The sequence below is a fragment of the Scatophagus argus genome, chromosome 18 (genome assembly GCF_020382885.2).
Source record: "Scatophagus argus isolate fScaArg1 chromosome 18, fScaArg1.pri, whole genome shotgun sequence".
Lineage (NCBI taxonomy): Eukaryota > Metazoa > Chordata > Actinopteri > Scatophagidae > Scatophagus > Scatophagus argus.
The window spans coordinates 1,495,679-1,516,120 of NC_058510.1; the positions used below are offsets into that span (position 1 = coordinate 1,495,679).

Below are 20,442 nucleotides of genomic sequence, written 5' to 3' on the forward strand. Positions count from 1 at the left end.
CACCCCGCAGGCTGCAGGTTATTTAAGTCCTGTGGAGGGAACAGAAACAAAGCTCGGCAGCAACACCGCGGCGCATATTTAATGAGCGGCTACTCTTTACGGACCGAGTCCTGATCGTGGCCTGAAAGTCGCTCCTGGACGAGCTGGACCACGGTGAAGCTCAGATTACACCTTTAGTCCGTTATTTACCAGCAGGATTTGGCAGCCAAATAAAACTGAATGTGCATATTCCCTCTGACAGTACAGAGAAAATGTTATATTAGAAGCACGTTTAAGACAAAAACCCCACCTGTTTGGTTCACTCCACAGGTGAACAGGTTCACAGGTAACAGGTGACAGGATCACGAATGAAACACCCGGTTTGTTTGCAAATGACTACATTCTGTTGTGTTCATAATTAAATACCTTTTAGGCTGATTGCCTGGCTAACCTCCCTGAAATCAAAATGGTTTTTCTGTGTGTGTGTGTTTGTGTGTGAGTCTGGCACACACGTACAGGTGTGATGTGGACACCTGAAGCCTCAAGTTACTCTTGTTGAAAATCAGCTTTAATGACGACAACTCATTAGAAGAAGCGACATATATCTTTATTATGTGCTATGTACATATTTTACAGTATGATACAGCAACAATACACAGTAATGCTACACAGTCTGCATTGCACAGGTACTGAGTTAGGCCACAGCGGTCGGGTACCGTCGTTACGCGACAACACGGCGAGCACAGAGCACATCTTTGGCTTCGTGGGAAGAACACAGCGGACCGCCGATGATTTGTCAGTGATTTGTCGGGTGGAGAACGGATTTAGAGCCCAGGAAGGGAGACAGAAAGAAGCGTAACATGACGTGTCTGATGCATGTATGGGCGAGCAGGTTCCTGTTCAGGTTACCATGTGACGGTGGAGGAGAGCGTCTCCTGAGCCCCCTGCTGGGCTTAGGCCCCGAATCCTGTCCAAACGTATTTCTGCACGTACACAGTGTGTGCCTACGCATACGGACATAATCTGCACACACACACACACACACACACACACACACACACACACACACTCTGTCTGTGAGGAGACGACGGCAGTGGGAGCCAATTCTAACTCATCCTCTAACTGGCATCGTTTCTCTCAGTCTATTAATTTGTGGTAAAATTAAACTAGTCCTCATTGTGTTTATAGAGAATCATCCTGCCTCTCCTCCTCCTCCTCCTCCTCCTCCTCCCTCCTCCGCCTCCTCCCTCCTGACAGTACTGAATCTTCTGTTCTCCTCCCGCCGACCTGCCCGCAGAGCATCGGGGTGAGGGACAGAATACAGAGCGAAAACCGAGAAGACACAGATTGGATGAAAGATAGATGGGGGAAGGAGAGTGAGGGGGAGAGGAGTGACAAGGTGAAGAAGAGCGAGAGAGAGGGGAGCCGACAGAGAGATGGATGCAGCGGGGTCGCCGAGGTGAGGCGATGGTGTAATGATTAGATCACAGATACCCTTGAGCCTCCCTCCCCTCAGACGAGGAGGAAGGCCTGCAGTGGTAACAGACCCCGCTGTCAGAGTTCATCTGGGCGGAGGAGGAGCGCGGGAGTGGATTACCACAGCCCGCCATTAGAGAAGCCGACTCCCCCCGAGACGGGGGAGGGGAGAAGCTTGTGCTGGATCACCTTTGTGCCACAGATTTCCTAAAGATGTTATAAATGTGGTGTCTTGGCAGGAGAGGAGGAGGAGGAGGAGGGGAAATCTCATCGTCAGGGTTCAGGAAGTCTGGAGAGACAAACGTCCTCCTACTACATGCAGGCTTTCTGCAGTCGGCCCGCCTGCTCGCTTCCTGCTCACTCACAACAACAAATCTTAAATAATATTGTTCCTAATCAGATGATGTCATCTCCAAACTCGAGCAGGTGGAAGGTGTCTGCTCGGGGAGGAGTGGATGTGTTTAGGATGCTTCCATCTAGTGGTCACTTAATGGCACTGTTAATAAAAACCAAGTTGCAAAATGGGAACACAAATACGTTCATGTGCCTCAGTGTGACAGTCAGGCAGAGCAGGCAGGGGGCTGTTAGGGATTTACTAACAGAATGGCTCCATTAAGCACACACAAAAGCAGATGATGACAATAAATTCTTACTTGGATTCACAGAGCAGATTTGTGATCACAGCGAGAGGACGTGACGGGGAGGGTTTGGACGAGGCGGCAGAAAGCTGCGTGTCGGTGACACGTATTTTATGTACACAGCATGTTAGATAAATGGCTCCCCTTAACAGAAAGGAGACGGATGTTGTGAAAAATCTCCGGCGTGGGTGTGTGTAAGTGTGTGAAAGTCTGAGCAGTGAGGAGGAACAGCAGAGTCACAGCCAAAGTGGAGAAATTAAAGGACCAGTTCCAAAGTTCTTCACAGACATGCACGTGTGTGTCTTCGTCCAGGCCTACTGACCGACAGACAGACAAAGTGTCCTGAAGCACATGCTTAGAGCACACGCTGATGACACAGCGTCTTAACGCCACGTGCAGCAGGTTGCGCCGTAAACGTATTTATTCCCTCAAATGTGGGAAAATCCTCTTTGGCTGTGGATTAAGCAGACAGTGTGCATAATGCATACAGGAGGGTGAGGGAGGGACACACAAAAGGAGAGCGGGTGAGAGGAGGAAGATGTAAACAGTGGAAAACTGTTTCTGAAAGCTGATATCAGCCCCTTTTGGGTTGAAGTGTTATTACATGAAAAACTTTTGCCTTTTCTTTCCCAAACAAATAAAACTGCGAATGTTGTGTTTGTGCACAGACATGAAAAAGAGCCGTTACAGCAGAAGCCACTCAGGATGCTCAGAACCGCCCACTGCGTACCAGCCGCCAACTGCTCCGATCTGCATATTCAGTCAGACAGCATCATGTGAGAGTGTGTGTGTGTGTGAGAGAGAGAGAGAGAGAGAGAGAGAGTGATGGGGTGAGGCGCTTGGTTTGTTTTTCACCTGCTTTTCTTTCTCGTTACGTTGACACGAGGCTTCTGGGTAGCCTGACTCGATCCCCAGCAAGCCGCTAACGCCTCCAATAAGATAAACTCTGTGCCGATGTGCTCCTGTCGACAGAGCTGCCACCGATAAGAGCAGAGGATCGCTAACGGCCGAGACACGTGAAAACCTGAGAGGCTGGCCGCAGATAAAGAATGTAGGAGGAGGGAGGAAAATAGGAAAAACAGCGATCAATCGGCGGCACTGTGCAGCGATGCTATCGCTCTCTTACATCTCCTGTAAGAGCGCGTGTGTGTGATCATAATCTGCAGAAGAGGAGCTGTGTGTGTGTGTGTGTGTGTGTGTGAATCTGGGTCATCAAGTCATCAATATCCTCCTGCATTAGTGGAGGAAACACACAGACAAGGTCAAGACTGAGTGCAATCCCTTCAGAGTGAGAAGGGGATGAAAGGAAACAAAAAGTGTCCAGTGTGGCTCGCGTCCACTTCAGATGACTCTGATCCCACCGGGGGCGGCGGCGACTGTGGATGGATGAAAGGATGAGCGCATGAATGATATTTGAGCATCTACTTTTGGCAGACTGGCGACGGCCGACTTGGCAAGCAGAAGACAGGTGGGAGTTGAGGGCAGAGAGAGGAAGGGAGCGCAGGGTGAATTATGGAGGGAGTTGGGGTGTCTGGCGAGGGCTTGCGTCCCGCTGACAGGCAAGCTGCTGGTCGGCGGAGTCACTCAGAGTCAACCAGAATCGATGCGGCCAACTTCTCTTCTCTGCCGAAGGCCTCTGGGATGGTTATAGGCAACAGGACGCCGTGGAGGAGACTCGGCTGGGATCGGGATCTCACCGTCTCTGCTGCTGAACCTCCCTCACTCCTCGCCCTCCTCAACGTACGTGGACGGGAACCAGCCGACCTGAAGGGGGCGACAAACAGGAAACAGACAAGCAGCAGCTGTAATTTACCATCTACTCACTTCCCTTTTTCTTGTCCGAGCTGTTAACAGGTTCACGACACAAACAACACACACAGTCGTTTTGTGTGATCTGCTTTTCTTGGACCAAAAAAGGAACGAAAAATAAAAAACCCTACAGCAACAATGTAAAAATAATCTAAAAACAACCTCCTAAACAAAAACTTTTCACTGCCAAAACCAACAGCAGCACGTTCAGACAGCCGATAATCTCTTGTTTTGGAACTGAAAGCTTTTAGTGGTGAAAGAGTTCAGGTTCAGCCAGTGTGACAGCAGCTCACGACAGACACACACACACACACACACACACACACACTCTGCTTGGTTTCCACAGGAGCAGCATCACAACACACACATCAGGCTCAGTACGAGACAAGCACTTCCTCATTTACCACCACAGCTGTTTACAAGACACACACACACACACACACACACACACACACACACACACACACACACAGTACATGTGAGTGGGAGTGTGTTCCCCTGCATTTAGAAGCAGGATTCTCTCAGCGCTGCATGCCGGATTAAAAAGCTCTTTTGGTTTTGGATGGGAACATTTTTACACTTAAGATATAAAACAGCAGCAAACTCTTCCAAGTGATGATATGTGGAAACAGAAATGAGGGAAAGGTGTGCAGGACCGACTAAAGATAAAACAAATCTGAGCAGTCTCTTCCAGGTAGCAGTAAACAAGAACATTGGCCAAATCTCCTTCCTTCCTTCTCCTTCAAAAAGTCCATTTTTAGAGCTCGTTAAAATTGGATTTAAGAATTTAACAGCCAGAACGAAGGAACAAAACTGGTTTCTGAGTGAACACGGCCAACGGAAGTTCAGAAACTTTTCCGCCTTGATTTAAAGAGCAGCGAATGTGAACATGATACAGTTCATACTCCACAGCTTTATTATTCTCTTATCAAATGAAAAACATTATTTCAGCCAGCAGAAATCCTTTCAGCCCTTTTGAGACAGCAGACCACTGGAGGCCAGTCTCAGAAACCATTCTGTTCGGGTTTGTCGACGGTTTGAGGCCGACACGTACCCTGCCGTTGACCTCGCCCCTCCACCAGCCGTTGGCTCCGGACTTGGTGTAGATCTTCACCACGTCACCCTCCTGCAACGAGAGCTCCCGGGTGTCCCGCGAGCTGAAGTCGTACCGAGCGATCGCCACACCGATCACCTTTGGAGTCAACACTAGAGGGAGGGAGAAAGAGAGGCGGGCGTCAGGAAGTCTGAAACCTGATTCGTCCGAGGCTCAAGAAGACGCGTTTGAAATGAACATAAAAACATCAGTTTCAGTGCGAACACACACAGACACGTACACACACATTCACACACAGGTGTGGACAGGTGTCTTCCGTCTGCTCAGAAAAAACCTGCGGTCTTCCTCCTCTTCTTTCTCTTCATATTAAACTATATGAACTGCACATGCACATTTAGTATTACCTCATTGGCTGCTATGTGTCTGCTCACAAACAAATACATTTGGATCACTCTGAACCGATTATCATTAACTTTGGTTTGTTCTAAATGTGAGAAAGTGAACGTGTTGATGGCCACTTGCTGGAATTAAATTCAGTGCTGCTCCTGATTGGCTGAGACGTGTGTGTGGGCGGGAACTCGATAGCGCGGCTCCGCCTCCTGGTCACTACTGAACAGACTCTTGAACGGATTCTGAAAAAAAAACAAAAAACAAAAAACAAAAAAAAAAACAAAAAACAAGAATTTCCCTCCAGGGATTAATAAAGGAATTCTGATTCTGATTCTGACTCTGGCTCCAAATGATGTCACCAGAACAAGACGGCAGCGCTCGTATCTTTGTTTTTACTTTGTGCAGTGGGAGGAAGGGGAGACGCGTCGGCCATCTTTATGTACGCCAACGGTGCGACCCAGTTTATCTCAAATCCATTTTGAGTTGAGTGAGAAATGATGTATGCAGAAACACATTTGCTCACTAAAAAGGAAAAGCACAAGTCCTTGCGGCTCTGTGGTGCATCCCTTCAGCTGCAGTGTGTGTGTGTGTGTGTGTGTGTGTGTGTGTGACTGGACATCCTGTCGGGGAGATGGCTGTGGAGAAGGTTAGCTAGTTACTGCTGCTCCCTCCCACCCTGCTGACTTCCTCCCTCCTCCAGACGCCGACCGGTACGTCGGACTGGACCGAGCTGACAGGTGGAAATGGAATGTCAGACCTCCGCAACCCGGCCGTGGGGATGGGATATCCAATATAGAGGAGCTCTGTGTATTTGGACACCTCCACCTTTACTTTGACGGACAGACACACTCAGAGGCAAACACACACCAAAGTCAGCCTCACGCGCCTGAGAAAACACCTCAGACGCCATCTTTTCTCAGTGCACGCTCACATACAGCACATACATGCACCACGCACAGGAAACAGTCCCTGTTCCACACACGATGACACGCACGCCCACGCCACTATGGAACAGGTGAAATGGTGCGATGGGAAGCGAGACGGCAGACGATGTGAAGGCGCCGAGCCACAGCCAGCATGCTAAGCAGCCGTCGACGCGAAAGGCGAGAGAGGGAGAGAAAGAAGTCAAGTGGCAGAGAGACAGAGAGAAGCGATACCTGTACCTGACCAGAAGGGAGCAGAGGAAGGAGGTACAAAGCTGTAGCCGGCAGGAGATACAAGAGAGAGGCCGCAGAGCAATGGGGCTATGGCGGGGCAGGCCAGGCGGGGAGCGGCGAGATGCGGAGGTGGGGGGGGCAGGATGGCAGGAGGAGAGAGAAGAAGCATAAAAGGTTTTTTCAGAGGTATACAGAAACAGTTTGATCAAGACAATGTTGGCAGGCAGAGGAGGAGCTGCAGCCTGCGCTCATCACAGCAGCTCCTCAGTTTCCTTCACACTGTGTGGCCTCACGTGGACGCTGCAATGACAAAACTCTTCACTCAAGCACCAGGGATCAAACCGCTGGTCTGGTCTGACGTTCCGCTGCTCGACAAACACAGCACATTTAGAGATAAAACTGAACTGAGACAAAAACTCAGCCTCGCTAAGACTTTGTTGGAATGCGAAGCGACGACGCGTCCGCATCGTTAATGTGAGACGACGTCTTCACTTGTTCGTTTAATTGGGTGGAACGTGCGGTGTACTCACAGTTACAGCGTGGGGAGTACACTTCTCTTTGCATATTTATAAAGACTCCCATCCAGCTGTATCAGCTGCTCATCTCCTCTCCACCTCCTCTGACACACCAACACGCTTTGTTTCATATCAGACTACGTTCAGAGGGAAAAAACAAGGCCCAGATTTGTCCACTTTAGGAAGACTGACGGTGCCTTTATCTCACAGACAACTTGAGAAATAAGTCACCGGGGCCCCTCGGAGGAAACAGTTGCACAGGAGCCCACATTGCTGCCACTGGGAAGAGACAAAGGCAGATAGATGTCCGAACTTTATGAAAAATGTGTTGCTTACAACGGCTCCGCTGGCAAGTCAACCGGCCTGGATTATTAATATGCTGTAAGGAGAGCAGTGGTTTTTAAATGAATACTAATCAGAGCGCTGAGAGACAACTCAGCAACCCTTAATGGATGTCGAGCTACGAGCGATACGAAGCCGGCTCGGACTCCACTTCAAACGGCCACCAAAACACCAGCTGCATTTCACAGGCTTCATTTCTGCACAATCTGATTTGTGGACCATGACAGAATACACACTGTGAGCCAGTTGGCTAATAAAGGAGACCAGCACCGAGTGCACACGCATGCCGTCCACATCATTTCACCGGAGAGCGACGAGTCCCACACAGTCTGTCAGCTGAGCCTGTTCCACACACACATTCATTCGGGTTAACAGGAAGTGTTGCTGTTACTGGCAAAACAAAACTCAGTCGGTTCTGCCTTGTGCAAAAAGACGACATTAATTAGCAGTCTGCCTGCAGTGCTCGAGGAAGATGGAGATCAAAACAAATGAGTCATTTAGAAGTGAAAGAGAGAAGAGTGCACACCAGGAGGAGGCTGCCTACACGACAGAAGACAACAAAACAAACGTGGACCGAAGCTGTCTCGACTTGTGATTTGAACAACAGGCCTCGACTCGAGCGAGCAAACAGCCCTGTACAATCTGTTCACATCCCTCCCACGTGGAACGGCGTCAGCAAGCCAGGACCGCTTTGTTCCTCGCCCTCACCGCACACACGGTTCATTTTCCATTAACCGACCGATGGCCGGTGACGCTCTGTCTGGTTTAAGAGCTTTTCTTGCGGCATCGAAACAGTAAGCTTGCGTGGGGTAAACATTTTACAGCAGGTTGCAGCTCCTCCAGTAAAACTAAGAGCCTCTGGAACTGTTTAGCCTTTCTGCAGTTTCCCTCCATCTGCTCAGCGTGGCTCAGGAGGCAGAGGAGGAGGTCAGTCTCCCCAGCCCCTGCAGTCCACATGTCAAAGTGTCCTTAGACAAGACTGCAAGACTCTGAACCCCAAACAATTTTTGTTCTGTCTCTTTTTTTTTGGGCAAAATGTAGTTAGGTGGAGGGTACAAAAAGAACAAACATACTTGACAAATGAGACAGCAGCCAGATGAACTGATGAACTTCTGCACCGGACCGTCAACACTCGAGTCCAGCTGGACGTTAGAGCTAATTTGCAGAAACTCCTTCAAGGTGCCTCTGAGATGTCGATGAGGCAGGACAATAAAAACTACAGTGCACTCCCACCTGAGCTGCTGTTTTACCTGTTGCTTCACTTCAACACAAACATCATCTCAGCCCACACGTGTCAAATTCCAAGAGGGAAAAACATCCCAGTGGAGCACCTGCTGAGAGGCACCAGGTTCGTTAGCCTAATGGCTGACAGTCGCACAGCTAAGAGCGAACGGCAGCCTGCGTGAAAAATCATCAGCGTGCTGCATTCCTGTCGGTGCCAACAGCTGCTTTGTGTTCAGGTGTCGACTACGTTGTTGTTTGTCACTAAAAGATCACAGAAGACTGAGTGTGTGTGTGTGTGTGAGAAAAAAAGCTTGAAAAACATGTCTCGTCTTTTAATTTCTTTAAATATGCCTGCAGATGAATGCATGACACATTCAAGATGGATACTGTTGAGGTGTGACTGAAGGTGAAACAACCTGCGAGCACTGAGAGATAAAAGAGGCAGAAATAACTTTGTATTGTTCTTTATATCATGAATTACAACAACTACCTGAAAGAGTTCATGTTCCTGACTTTGACTGGTACTGAGGACTGACTGAGCAGACCGAGACTGGATCGGTTATCCAGGGCCTTATCCAGAGGTTTACGTCTGTGTTAAGTTGATGCGTCTGGATAACAAAGAGCGACCAGACGCGGTCGCTCTTGTGGCGTGACTGGATGAGTGTCAGAGCTCTCTGGTTAAATTCGACCTGATTCAATCATCAGCAAGCGTCCAGAGAGAGTCATCAAATCTAATAACACGCTCAGTGCATCCTCCCACCACCGTTTGACAGTTCGGTCCAAAACAATTAACATGAGAGGGGAGTGGACTGTTGCTAACAACAGGCTCTTTAAAGGCTGCGCTCCCCAGTGGACTCCAGCTGGGAGGGATGATGGGTAAGACAACACAGCAGGCAGCAGCAGCTGAGGAGGGAGGATCCAGCTGAGTCAGCTACAGGACGTCAGAGACCACTTTAACGCTAACACGTCTGACGGTCAGATGTCTGTAGGTTAGAGCTGAAATGATCAGGTAACTGACCGATTAGTCAGTCAACAGACAGTAACTTATTACAGCTATTTTGATGATCACTTGATGACTTTTTCAAGCAAAAACAGAAAACTCTTTGGATTTTGGACTGAAACAGAAGACTGACTGATATTTTTCTGTATTTTCTTAGAAATTAATCAACACATTACTGGAAAATGAAAATAATCAGCCACCAGAGACTTAAAGGTTCCCTCTGAATGTGAGCATTATGTCATTTGTTTAAAAGAATATGCGGGAGAAGACGTCAAAATGTTGCTCACCGGCACTCCTAGTGGACAAAAAGTCAACAGCGTGCCTTTAATGGTGGCACATGGTGTGTGTGGACTCACTGTTGCCACCCGACCGGCTGAGGCGCAGCATGGCAGCGTTCTCCGGTTCCCGGTAAGGAAACTGCAGCGTGGTGTCCAGACTCCTGAAGCCTTCCCTCAGGGAGTGGTGTTTGTAGTACTCGATCAGCTCCTGGGCGCACACACACACACACACACACACACACACATTCAGTCATTTGTGTCTGAATTTCACATTTCTCTTAAAAATCACTTTGTAAAACCAGACAAATGACACATTGGTGAATGTTTTTTCAGCTCCTATAAAAGCGTCAAACATCTGTATCGTTTACACATCTGGCTGCTGCATATCGTAAACAGCCACTTAAATTTATGAATTTAATTAATATTAATGAAGTGATTTACAATATGGCATGAAAGCTGCCTTAATACATGACCACACTGCACAGATGTTTTCTGACTGAAATATGGTGAAATCATGTGTTACTGAAATACTTTTTTGACACACGCTGCTATTCAAATATCACACTCAGAAACCTGTTTTCAGCTAATTTGAAAATACAGTCCTGGCATAAATAACGCTGGTGAACCTTTCCAATATGTGCTGTGCTTATCTATAATGCTGACACCCTCGGGCCAGTATAAACATGTCTCTAATCATGGCTATTTTTGAGCTCGCTGCTAAAATAAAATTCAGGTTCTGACACTTCATTAAGCGAACACATTGATTTATTTATGAAATGCAGTGGTGGAATTTAAAAAAGGCTGGAAAGACTCACTAATATGCTTCTGAACTTCTTGTTCTCGGCAATGTGGAAGCAGCCCTCCTTGGTCAGGATCTTTATGTGCTTCACGTCGTTGTTGTACCTGTGGGCCATTGAATAAGTTATGAGTGTAATTTCCCTCTCTGATCACCGCCATCGATCGGTGGCCGGCCCCTGGCCCCTGTGGAGAGCACGGCCGCTGCTGTAATGCATAGGGTCCCAGTGGTGTGTGACACGTAAATGATGGGTTGGTCAGGAGAAAATGCTGCCCCCACGCACACCCACCCACATCCTTGTGTTTGCATTAACAGGGTGGCTGATGGGGCTCTGAGGCCGGAGGACGTAAAGTTGTGAACAGATGTGCAGAATGTCGCGTTGCAGTGAACACTAGGGGGCGTAAGTCCATGATCACAGACACAAAACAAAACTGCATCTGATATTCTGAGAGATACTTCTGTCAGAGTTAGAGGAGAAAATCAGCACCCCTCCATCTGTCTGTTAAAGATCATGCCACAGTCTGCAGCCAGTTAGCTTAGCAAAATTATGTACCAGATTATTTCTTCTACAAAACTACAACCTGCAATTCTTCGTTTAATAAACGAGACAGAACTAGTGAGCATCACAGGTGCTGCCAATTGGATTTTTTAAACTTTCAGACAGAGCCAGGCTGGCTGTTTCCTCCTGCTTCCAGTCTTGGTGCTAAGCTAACCGTCTCCTGGCTGCAGCTTCATGCTCAGCATAAAGGTCGCGACGGTGGTATCAAGCTTATCATTTTTATCTAATCATCTTATCTTAAGTTCTCAGTGTTTAAAAATAAGACTATCTGAGGGCAGAACCGTCCAGGAGGCTTTACATGCCACAAATACGCTTAAGTTTAATGTACAGAACTGGAGTCTCCTGGCTATTTGGACACAATCATAAAAATCCTCCACCAGCTCTACTCTACTGACAAACGGGGACTGAAGGTGGGGGCAGTAATATTTTTTAAATGTTGCTCCCACAACGGAGGCTCCTCTTTCTCTTTCTTCCTTGCCTTTCTCTTTCATGGAGAGGCTTTAATAACCTTGAAAAGTCTTCCAGCTGAGTCTGTGTGTGCACAAGCAATTAAGACTTCCATTCTGCAAGGGGAAGAAAGGAGTCTAAAAAAAGTTAAATGAGGTTTAAAGGATGGCGAAAGCACCGAGGAAAGCGTTTCAGCTCAGAGACCCAACAGCAGGAGACGACGGCTCTGTTTCCACAGCCTGCATCTTGTGCACAGAGATAAGTTATGACGAGTGGCAGGGTGACCCGCACCCCAGGGGTTGTTTCATCGTTATTTTTGTCATATTTGTTATCTTATTCAACCTTTGTTTTAACAGGAATATTCTATTCCCATTGAGATTTACATTCCCTTTCACACAGGAGCCCTTGCCAGGAACAAAGAACAAACTCGGAAACGAGATGGCAAAAAGGGCTAAAAATAAAACATATAAAACTGGAGAAAATGGCGTGTAGAACGGGAATGTTTTCACAACTGACTGTGAACTGAGCATTTATTTGGACCAAACCAGACGTGATTGTGGAAAGACACAGCAAGCTGGTTTTGGTGAGTTTTATTTAGTTTCTGTCCCGTTTGAATGAAGTGTTTTATGATGCGTTAACAAGGCAGTTAAGCTCTTCATAGTTCAGTAAAGGAGAGAAACTTGAGTTCAGACAGTGTAAGGTTGAATTTTTCTGTTTGGAAAGCAGGTGTAAAAATATTTCCTTTCTTGATCGTTTTGTGAGCTTGTTTTATTTCCTTATTGGACTGAACTCTAAGAAAGCTCGTGAAACTCAACGAACTCGCCACTTGTATTCATCTCCCAGAGGAAACTACGGGGGCCTCTAGTGGTACAAAGTGGTATTATGGACAGGGCCGTCCGGGCTAGCTGGTTAGCATGCTAACTTTCTGTGGATATTTCTGCTACACAATACAGAGGCGTCTTTGGCACAGCTGTTGTTGATGATGTTAACTCATTCTTCATTGTTTTAAACTAAAATTCTGCCCACATCTTACAAAATTGCATATTCAAAACACATCTGGGACTCAACCATTTATCTTATTATTTAACAACCTGAAATACACCATCATCTGTCCTCCCAGAAGGCCATCATTTTGTCACCATTACATGATTACATGACTATGATTATGAACCTTTTCTGTTGTTGGTTTTGACGTCATACCATAATGAGTACATGGAGATCGTGCTACGATTACCATCTGGTTTGGTCAGTGTGACACACATCACTGGGGTTAACCACTGTCTCAGCCTGCAGGGGAACTATAAATCAGCCCGTCAGGCTGTGTCGTAGAACCCGGAGTTACGTCTGGTCAGTGCTGTGCTTTAGCTCTGAACTTACTTGATGCTGATAGCGTACTCGGTGTACTCTCTGCTGCGATGGCGGACCAGGTATGTGCTGTTGACCCTGTTGATGAGCTCTGCCTCTGCCTGGAGCCTCTCCATGGGCCCCGCAAACCTACAACACAACAGTTAAAAATTACACGACCCACAGAAAATTCATTATGGAGTGACACGTTGGTGATTACTGTGTACTGGCTGCGTGACAGCTCTTTATTTACTGCCATTTTTCAGCTTCAGCAAAGACCTGTTTGCTCAAACACATTCAGACTGAGATGTTTCGTGAGCATACCAAGGCTGAGTGGAGTAATCGACGGGCTTCGGGACCTGCAGTGAAGAGCAAAACATGGACGTGAGTTTCCCTCGTCAACCCTCAACACAACACCACAGTGAAATCCCGTACTTAGCACGAGTTCTGTTTTCAAGCTGATGTTTGGCTCGGCTATAAAACAGGCGCTTTTACGCCAAACGACCCAATAAAACAGCTTAACGCTCCTGTTATCTTTACAACAGCGCTGGACATGATTTGTTATCTGTGGGGAGGCTTGTGCTCCCGAGGCAGCTGGACGTACTGTGAATTTCACTTTATCAAAGGGAACATGACAATGCAGAGGTGGAGAGAACATAAACAAGCAACGCAACAATCCTCCTCCCTCCCATTTCCCCAATATAAAGTAAATATGATCTTGTTTTGCTATTTGCTTCTTCCTGATAAAGTGAATTAGACAGTAAACCAACTTTATCACACGGGACGACTTCCTTCTTCCCAGAACCTTAAAACCCAGGCAGTGTTTGTCGTCCCGTGCCAGGTAAAATACCTCACCTCACACCTCACTGAACACCTAGCAAATACATGCAGCGGGATGAGAAGGAAATGCTGCTTACGCATGGGCAAGGCTTCACGGCGTCGCTTGGAAAGAAGCCAACCTCTTTCGTCGACAGGATTTTGCCCTGAAACCACAGAGAGATAATTGTGTTATGTGCATCTGGCTGCCTCTGTCTCCATAATTCAGGAACAATTAACACAGAGCAGTGCAGATTTACAGCCCTAGTTAACTATTGCTGAAATAATGGCTGGCAGGGATTAAGAGCGAAAGAGGATGAGCTTCCTTATTCCTCCCGTGGTGACGACTCTTTAAGCTCAGTGCTGTGATTTATCGAGCCCGGGGAGGGAGGCTCCGTCCATGTAAACAGGGGCTTTCTGAAGGCCGCAGTGTGGTTATCCTCCTCTGACTGACTCGTTCATGGTTTTCATTCTGAGAGCTGACAAAATACTGGATTCATGTGGGACAATGAGTAAGTCGTACAGAGCTGGAGAGAAACTGAGCCTCAAAACAGTTTTGTTCTACTTCACAGTTAAAGTCGTAAAATGTCTTGAGTTTTAAAAATAATTTTAAAAAAGCTAACCAGAAATGATTTTTGTTGGGAGGTCATTAATACCTTTAGGGGTAAACAAGGAAAATAAAAGCCTCTTAAATGAACACGTCTTCATCTTGTGGAAGTTAATGCTGCTGTGCTGCCTTTAAAGGTTCTTAACTGAGCAGGAGCAAAGAGTTTCCTTGGTGAATATCTGTAGACAAGGCGATACACAGCCCTCTTTCACTCTTTTAATCCTGCATTCCTAATGTAATCACCTGCATATGCGTGTTGTGCAGAGAAAAATGAATGACCTCAATACCGTGATGTCTGTATATTCAGTGTGTCCTCACTTTGTCCGTCGGATAAATGAGGACCAATATTTTCACGTGGACTCTTTAATGTGCAGCCAGTTCCATTTAAAAGAAATAAATCAGGGTTTTATGACACGTGGAGAGGATTTTATGTGCATTTCTTTTTTCACAGTATAGTTTTAGAACCACGCAAGCAGCTGCAGCATCAGTAGGTTAAACAGCAGGTTTGCTCCCAGTCACTTCCTGTTCGGAGTTGAAAGGTCACCCTCCTCTTGGGTCACGTCTTTTCGCCTTCCCGCCCCACCCTGAATGGCGTCCCTGTCGTTATCCTCCCCTCTGAGCACCTTGTGTGTTCATTCTGCACTTTGCCTGTTTGTTGGATTCGTGCGCCTGCCTCGCCCTCCCATAAGCCACTTGTTCATTATCTTCTTCGTACTGACGAAACTATCGAACTGCACCAGCTGCACCTCGAGTGCCTGCGTCTGGGTCCAGTTCCTCGTCTTCTCGCTGTGACAGTTTTTGGGATTAATTATGGGGTCGGAGACTATTCATATTTTGCACTCTGGAGACAAGTGTTATATTACAGGAAACGAGTGAACGAGGGGCGGCGTGTTTTCAGACACAGACCAGTTCTCAGAGGCGCCGGTAGCAGACTAGCTGCCAAGTGCATTCTGATGTTTTTGTGGTCATCAGCTGTCGCGTCCCTGCTACCTCACAACATTTTATTAGTCCTTGTGCAAAGCCGCGCTTTCTGCGACATCCTTGCTGAGAGTGAGATAATGATTATAGCTGGTAACATTGACAGAGTAAACAGATGGCGGCTGCTGAATGAAATGAAATTACAGCGATCGATTCTATTTGTCACGCGTCCCCAGAACAGAAATGATTACGTTCTGCTGGCTACAAAGGTGATGGATATTGAATGTTTGCTGACTGTGGGGCTGGAGCTGCCTCTGGTTCAGCTTTTACACGGCGTTAATTGAATTCTTTATCTATTTTCATCTGTTTTAGATTGAGTATGCTGAGATTTGTTGGTTTCCTCATTACACAACTGATTGTGCATCAACACGAGGCTCCTGTCAGGACTCAGGTAGAATCTGGTCATCACCGTGACTTTGATTCAGCCTCTCATACGCACACAGTGCGGCACATTTCCAGGAAACAGGTCATATTTTTCCTTATGAGACGTTTTGTGCTGTGTGTGTGATTATCAGTCAGTGTGTACACGTTGACCTCTGACCTGCCACCAGGGGCTGTGAAGGTCGGCACACACTAATTCGATGATGTCGCCCGTCTGGATGCTGAGCGCTGGACCAGACGTCGGGCTCGGCACGCCAAAGTAGTTCCTGATGACCAGCATCTTGGGCAGACCTGCAACAGGACACAGTTAGCTCCAGGAGGCGGCCTGTGAAAGAGACCTGAGTGCAGCACGAACGGGACTGACGAGGCAGAAATGAGGAGTAAACGGTTGGTGTGAGAGACTCGCCAAAGCCTCACATGAAACTTTTACATTTAAATATATTTTCACTTTCCTGCAGAACCCTGCAGGATGCTACGAATGAAAACTGACACTGACGAGTCACACTGACATTTCACACTGACGAGTTCATGTGAACTGACTGACTGTTTGTTTTATTCCCTCTTGTGGGTTTTAAATAAAGTGAATCAATGCAGATGGTTTAACATACTGGACTCCTTCAGGTTCCCATATGTGCCATCGGGTCAGACAGGTTATGTTTGTCATTCTGAAGGTGCATCTTTGCCCTGTTAAAGTATCCATGGCCCCATTATAGGTGATAATGACGACGTGTACACATGTGTCCACACCCGCTGTCAGCATAACTGCCCTCGCAAATAATCAGGAGCCATCACCATGTAACAGATAAGAGGCAGGGCAAAGTGTGGACGCCGTTTACTGCTGCACCTGCTCTCCTGAGAGAATTAACTGGGAAAACTCACAATCACAACACGTAAGTGATAAGTGATAAGTATACTGTCCCACTGGAGGCCACAGCGCTGAAAATGTCAGGACTCAGATTTTCAGAACTGGACTCAGAGGTCACCTCAGGCTCACCTCAGGAGGAACGAGACAAACATCCAACTCGTCAGTGTTTCTCCTCCAGGCTTTACACAGTGGCTTTGTGACACCACACGTATTAGCATTGTAGCGTAGGAAGAGGGAGCCGTAGGTTCCTTAGCTCTTCAGTTTCGTTAGCTCAGTCGCTAGCAAACAACCACATGTTGGAGGCGTTTGGCACATTTCACTCTCTTCTGTTTGGATCTAACCAGACTGAGGTTCACCCGAGAGGAGAACCTCTGAAGGGCACGTGACGGGCGTCCCACCTCGTCCTCCGCCAGCAGAGGGACTGATGGCAGCAAGGCGCTACGTTACGCAGCCGTCAGGGCTGCCACAAAAAGAAGCACGTTTTAATCGAGCTGGATTTGTTTGCTCGGCTGTGGTTTTGCACAATGGCCATCTCTGATCCCATTACTGACCCAGAAATGAGTGAAATTCTAACGTGTCTGTCACACGCCCAAGCCAAACAAAAGTTCACACAAGTGCATTATCTTCCTCTGCACCGTGCGATAGTGTTGTTCAGCAACACACTGCGAAAGAAAGAAATTCAAGTGTGAGCATGAAGAAAGGCTGAAGCTTAAGGCAAATAATAGAGAAGTCAACAACAGCGCATTGAACGGCAGTACATCTCCGTCTGCCTCGCTTCTCTTTCTCCGCCTCCTTCGGCGCTGCAGCACCGAGGCTGGCAGCCTGACGTGTGCTCACTCGCCTCAGTAGGACTTCTAAAGACACGGGGCCGTGGAGAATTGAGTCCTGGGGGCATGAATTGCATTCCTGTGCACACAAGGACAAGCCAAGTGGTGGTGCACCTTTGAAAACAGACAAAGAGAGCAGCGTCGCAGTGATGTGAAGCGCCAGGGGCTGGAGCAATCAAACGCCTATTGATTTTAATGCGTCCTCAGTCAGAAATGATTTTCTGCAGCATAATGGATGGAGGGTGGAAAAATGAGTGTTGAAGGCGGGTTTATGGAGGATTAAAGGCCCTGGGTGTGGTGTGGGCACACACACACACACACACACACACACACACACACACAGTGACAGGGATGCTGTGTGATGGAGAGACTGAGGGTCACAGGAGGAGAGACACGACGACTACGTTTAGTGTCCTCGCAGTTTTCACGCTCTCACGTTTAGTTTGGTCGGTTTAATCTGCACACATCAGCCTCCTGTAGGCACAGACTGAGTCTCAGCTGACTGCCAGGTGCAGCTTCCTGTCCGGCTGAGCCACGTCACCTCTCACACCAGGACCAGCACAAGAGCCATTCACACAGAGTGCCAGTCCTGACAAACAACCTTCATATCCTGTGTGTGTGTGTGTGTGTGTGCGCCAGTTGTCAACCAGCTTTTAAATAAATAAAATTACTATTATAGTCGTCTTTTGTTTAATTGATTCATCAATAAATCTGAAAAATACTCATTGATGAGAAATGGCTACATGAAGCTAAGTGTTGCGTTCAGTGACAATCAGCTCTTAGCCAATCCGAGGGCGAGAGCTGGGAGGTGTGACGTGTGTGACAGGTGTCGTGTTGTGAAGGTCTCACCTGTATCTCGCGCTCTGCCCTGAAAACACACACAGACAGAAGTTACACACTGACACAAACACACACTGATTCATCACACACACACTGCTGTGGTACTTCTTCTTGTCATGCCACTACATTTATCTGACAGCTTTAGTAACTTTACAAACCAAAAACATACGACTGAAGTCTGAAATTTAAGAAATTTAATAACAGGGAAGTTTGGATTAAAAAATGAATTTGTGGAGAAAATAATCAGCAGATGAATCACGAATGAACAAAATCATCAGCTGCAGTCAAAATGAGCTCCAGCTCAACCAACTCCAACAGGAAACTCCTGCAGGAGTCTCAGTCAGCTGATCTGAGGTCAGACAGGACAGGACAACAGGGGACACGCAGTACATCTGATATAAACTGTCACTGCACAACTTTTACTTGTAACAGAGTATATTTACAGTGTGGTATCTTACTGGAATTACACACACACACACACACACACACTGCTGCACACACAGATTAATATTTCAACCCGCATGCTATCTGTCCTCCACAGACCACATGCAGCAGGCCTGACGCACATTAAAGCCAGATCTCATGCACTGATGCACAGGCGAACAGCAGAAAGGTGTCAGAGCTGCACAGAGCAGGTGACCTGACGGGGTTCTGGCGGGAGGACGTCTGCCTGTAGACCATGAGACAGTCTGCAGCATTTCCACCCTCTAACACCTCTTTGTGCAGCAGGGTGACAAGTTTCTGCTGCTGTGAAAAGTTTGGATTTTATTGACAAAGCAGTCGTGTTGTCTCTTTCAGCCCAGCTCTGTGTTGTCGCTGATCAGATCATTCGTGCAGTTTTTTGCCACAAGTTACCAGAAGTCTACTGGAGTGAACCGCGGTAAGCTCGGTGTGATTTCCTGCTTTAGGATGCGTGCAGCAGCACAGCAGAGTCAGAAACAGCAACAACAATGTGGCGTCAGGCGGGCTGCAGCCAGTCGAGTCAATTGGAGTCTCGCTGGCAAACAGCTGCAGAGAGAGAGCAGCCTTCAAAGAGCAGCGAAGCTTCGGAGAGGAGGCGAACAGCACACAGACAGAACGACACACACACACACGAACACACACACACAGCAGCTCACCTGAGTTCTGACGGAGCCCGGATCTGAAAGAAGTTTGAGAACAGGCATAGTGAATGACGGGTTAGCGGGTGCACACACACACTCGCACACACTCGTCGGCACAAGGCAACACTCCCTCATTAGTGGAGCAGGCGGACGCTCGTGTCGGACCGCGGTTCGCTTTGTTTTGCTGCGCTGCCAACACCTGACAGCCGCTATACAGCAGGTAACGAGGCTGGGGAGGTGCACAGGGAGGGAGGGAGGGAGGGAGGGAGGGAGGGGGGTGGGGGGCAGACCGGAGCTCTTTGCTCCACCGGTTTCTTTCATTGGCTCCCTGAGGGGACGGGCTACACCCCCTGGACACACACACACACTGTACCTGTACAGGCTGAACAAGGCATAAGCACATGCATACCTAAACACACACACACACACTCTTCTCTCAGAGGGCCTGTTGTTCCCAGACTGAACTTTGACCTGTTGCGCAAACATCTGTCAGGGGAGCTGATAACAGAGACAAATGCAGGTAAACAACAGCTTATCTCTGACACTCACTCACACACACGCACTCACACACACACACACACACACTCACAGAGGTGTACTAACAAAAATCTGTGAGCACTGAGGTGACACTCTGAGCTCTGGAGTCAATAAAGTTGAATGTGGACATCAGGGGAAAAAAGTGGTGCAAACAAGAAAAGACAAACTGAAGTGACTGCAGTTTCTTGTACTTTTACTTTCTGAAGTTCAAGACTTTGACAAAATACTGGTCATATTTTTGAGGTTTTAGTTGTTTCCTGTTTTATTTTGTTGTCCACCTCCACATGTGTCCGGTTTGCTTCACACTTCCTGTCCCTTCTCTGACAGCTGATTCGTCTCACCTGTCCGTGTCCTCCTCTGTCACTTCGTCTTCCCTCACAGGTGGCTCTCCACGTGATTTTTGGATTCTGGTTTGGTGCACCTGAGTTTGTCTGTTTTTGACTTTTGGTTTGTTCGTCTGCCTGCTCTGGATTTTATTGG

General features: G+C 47.6%; 1 protein-coding gene across 2 annotated transcripts in view; it reads right to left on the minus strand.

Annotated features, from left to right (window-relative positions):
* Nucleotides 1-564: 564 nt before the first annotated feature.
* LOC124049337 (guanine nucleotide exchange factor VAV3) overlaps nt 565-20,442 on the minus strand; it is a 68,398-nt gene continuing 48,520 nt past the window's right edge. The window contains exons 18-28 of one of the 2 annotated variants that reach the window (XM_046370852.1): nt 19,441-19,463; nt 18,332-18,350; nt 15,951-16,081; nt 13,926-13,991; nt 13,333-13,367; nt 13,042-13,158; nt 10,678-10,765; nt 9,941-10,070; nt 6,510-6,590; nt 4,957-5,108; nt 565-3,857 (exon numbers count right to left, since the gene is read on the minus strand). In XM_046370852.1, coding sequence (XP_046226808.1) covers nt 3,813-3,857; nt 4,957-5,108; nt 6,510-6,590; nt 9,941-10,070; nt 10,678-10,765; nt 13,042-13,158; nt 13,333-13,367; nt 13,926-13,991; nt 15,951-16,081; nt 18,332-18,350; nt 19,441-19,463 — 887 coding nt within the window. In that variant the 3' untranslated portion in view covers nt 565-3,812. The remainder of the gene's footprint in view (nt 3,858-4,956; nt 5,109-6,509; nt 6,591-9,940; nt 10,071-10,677; nt 10,766-13,041; nt 13,159-13,332; nt 13,368-13,925; nt 13,992-15,950; nt 16,082-18,331; nt 18,351-19,440; nt 19,464-20,442) is intronic. The other variant, XM_046370853.1, reaches the window with a different exon arrangement.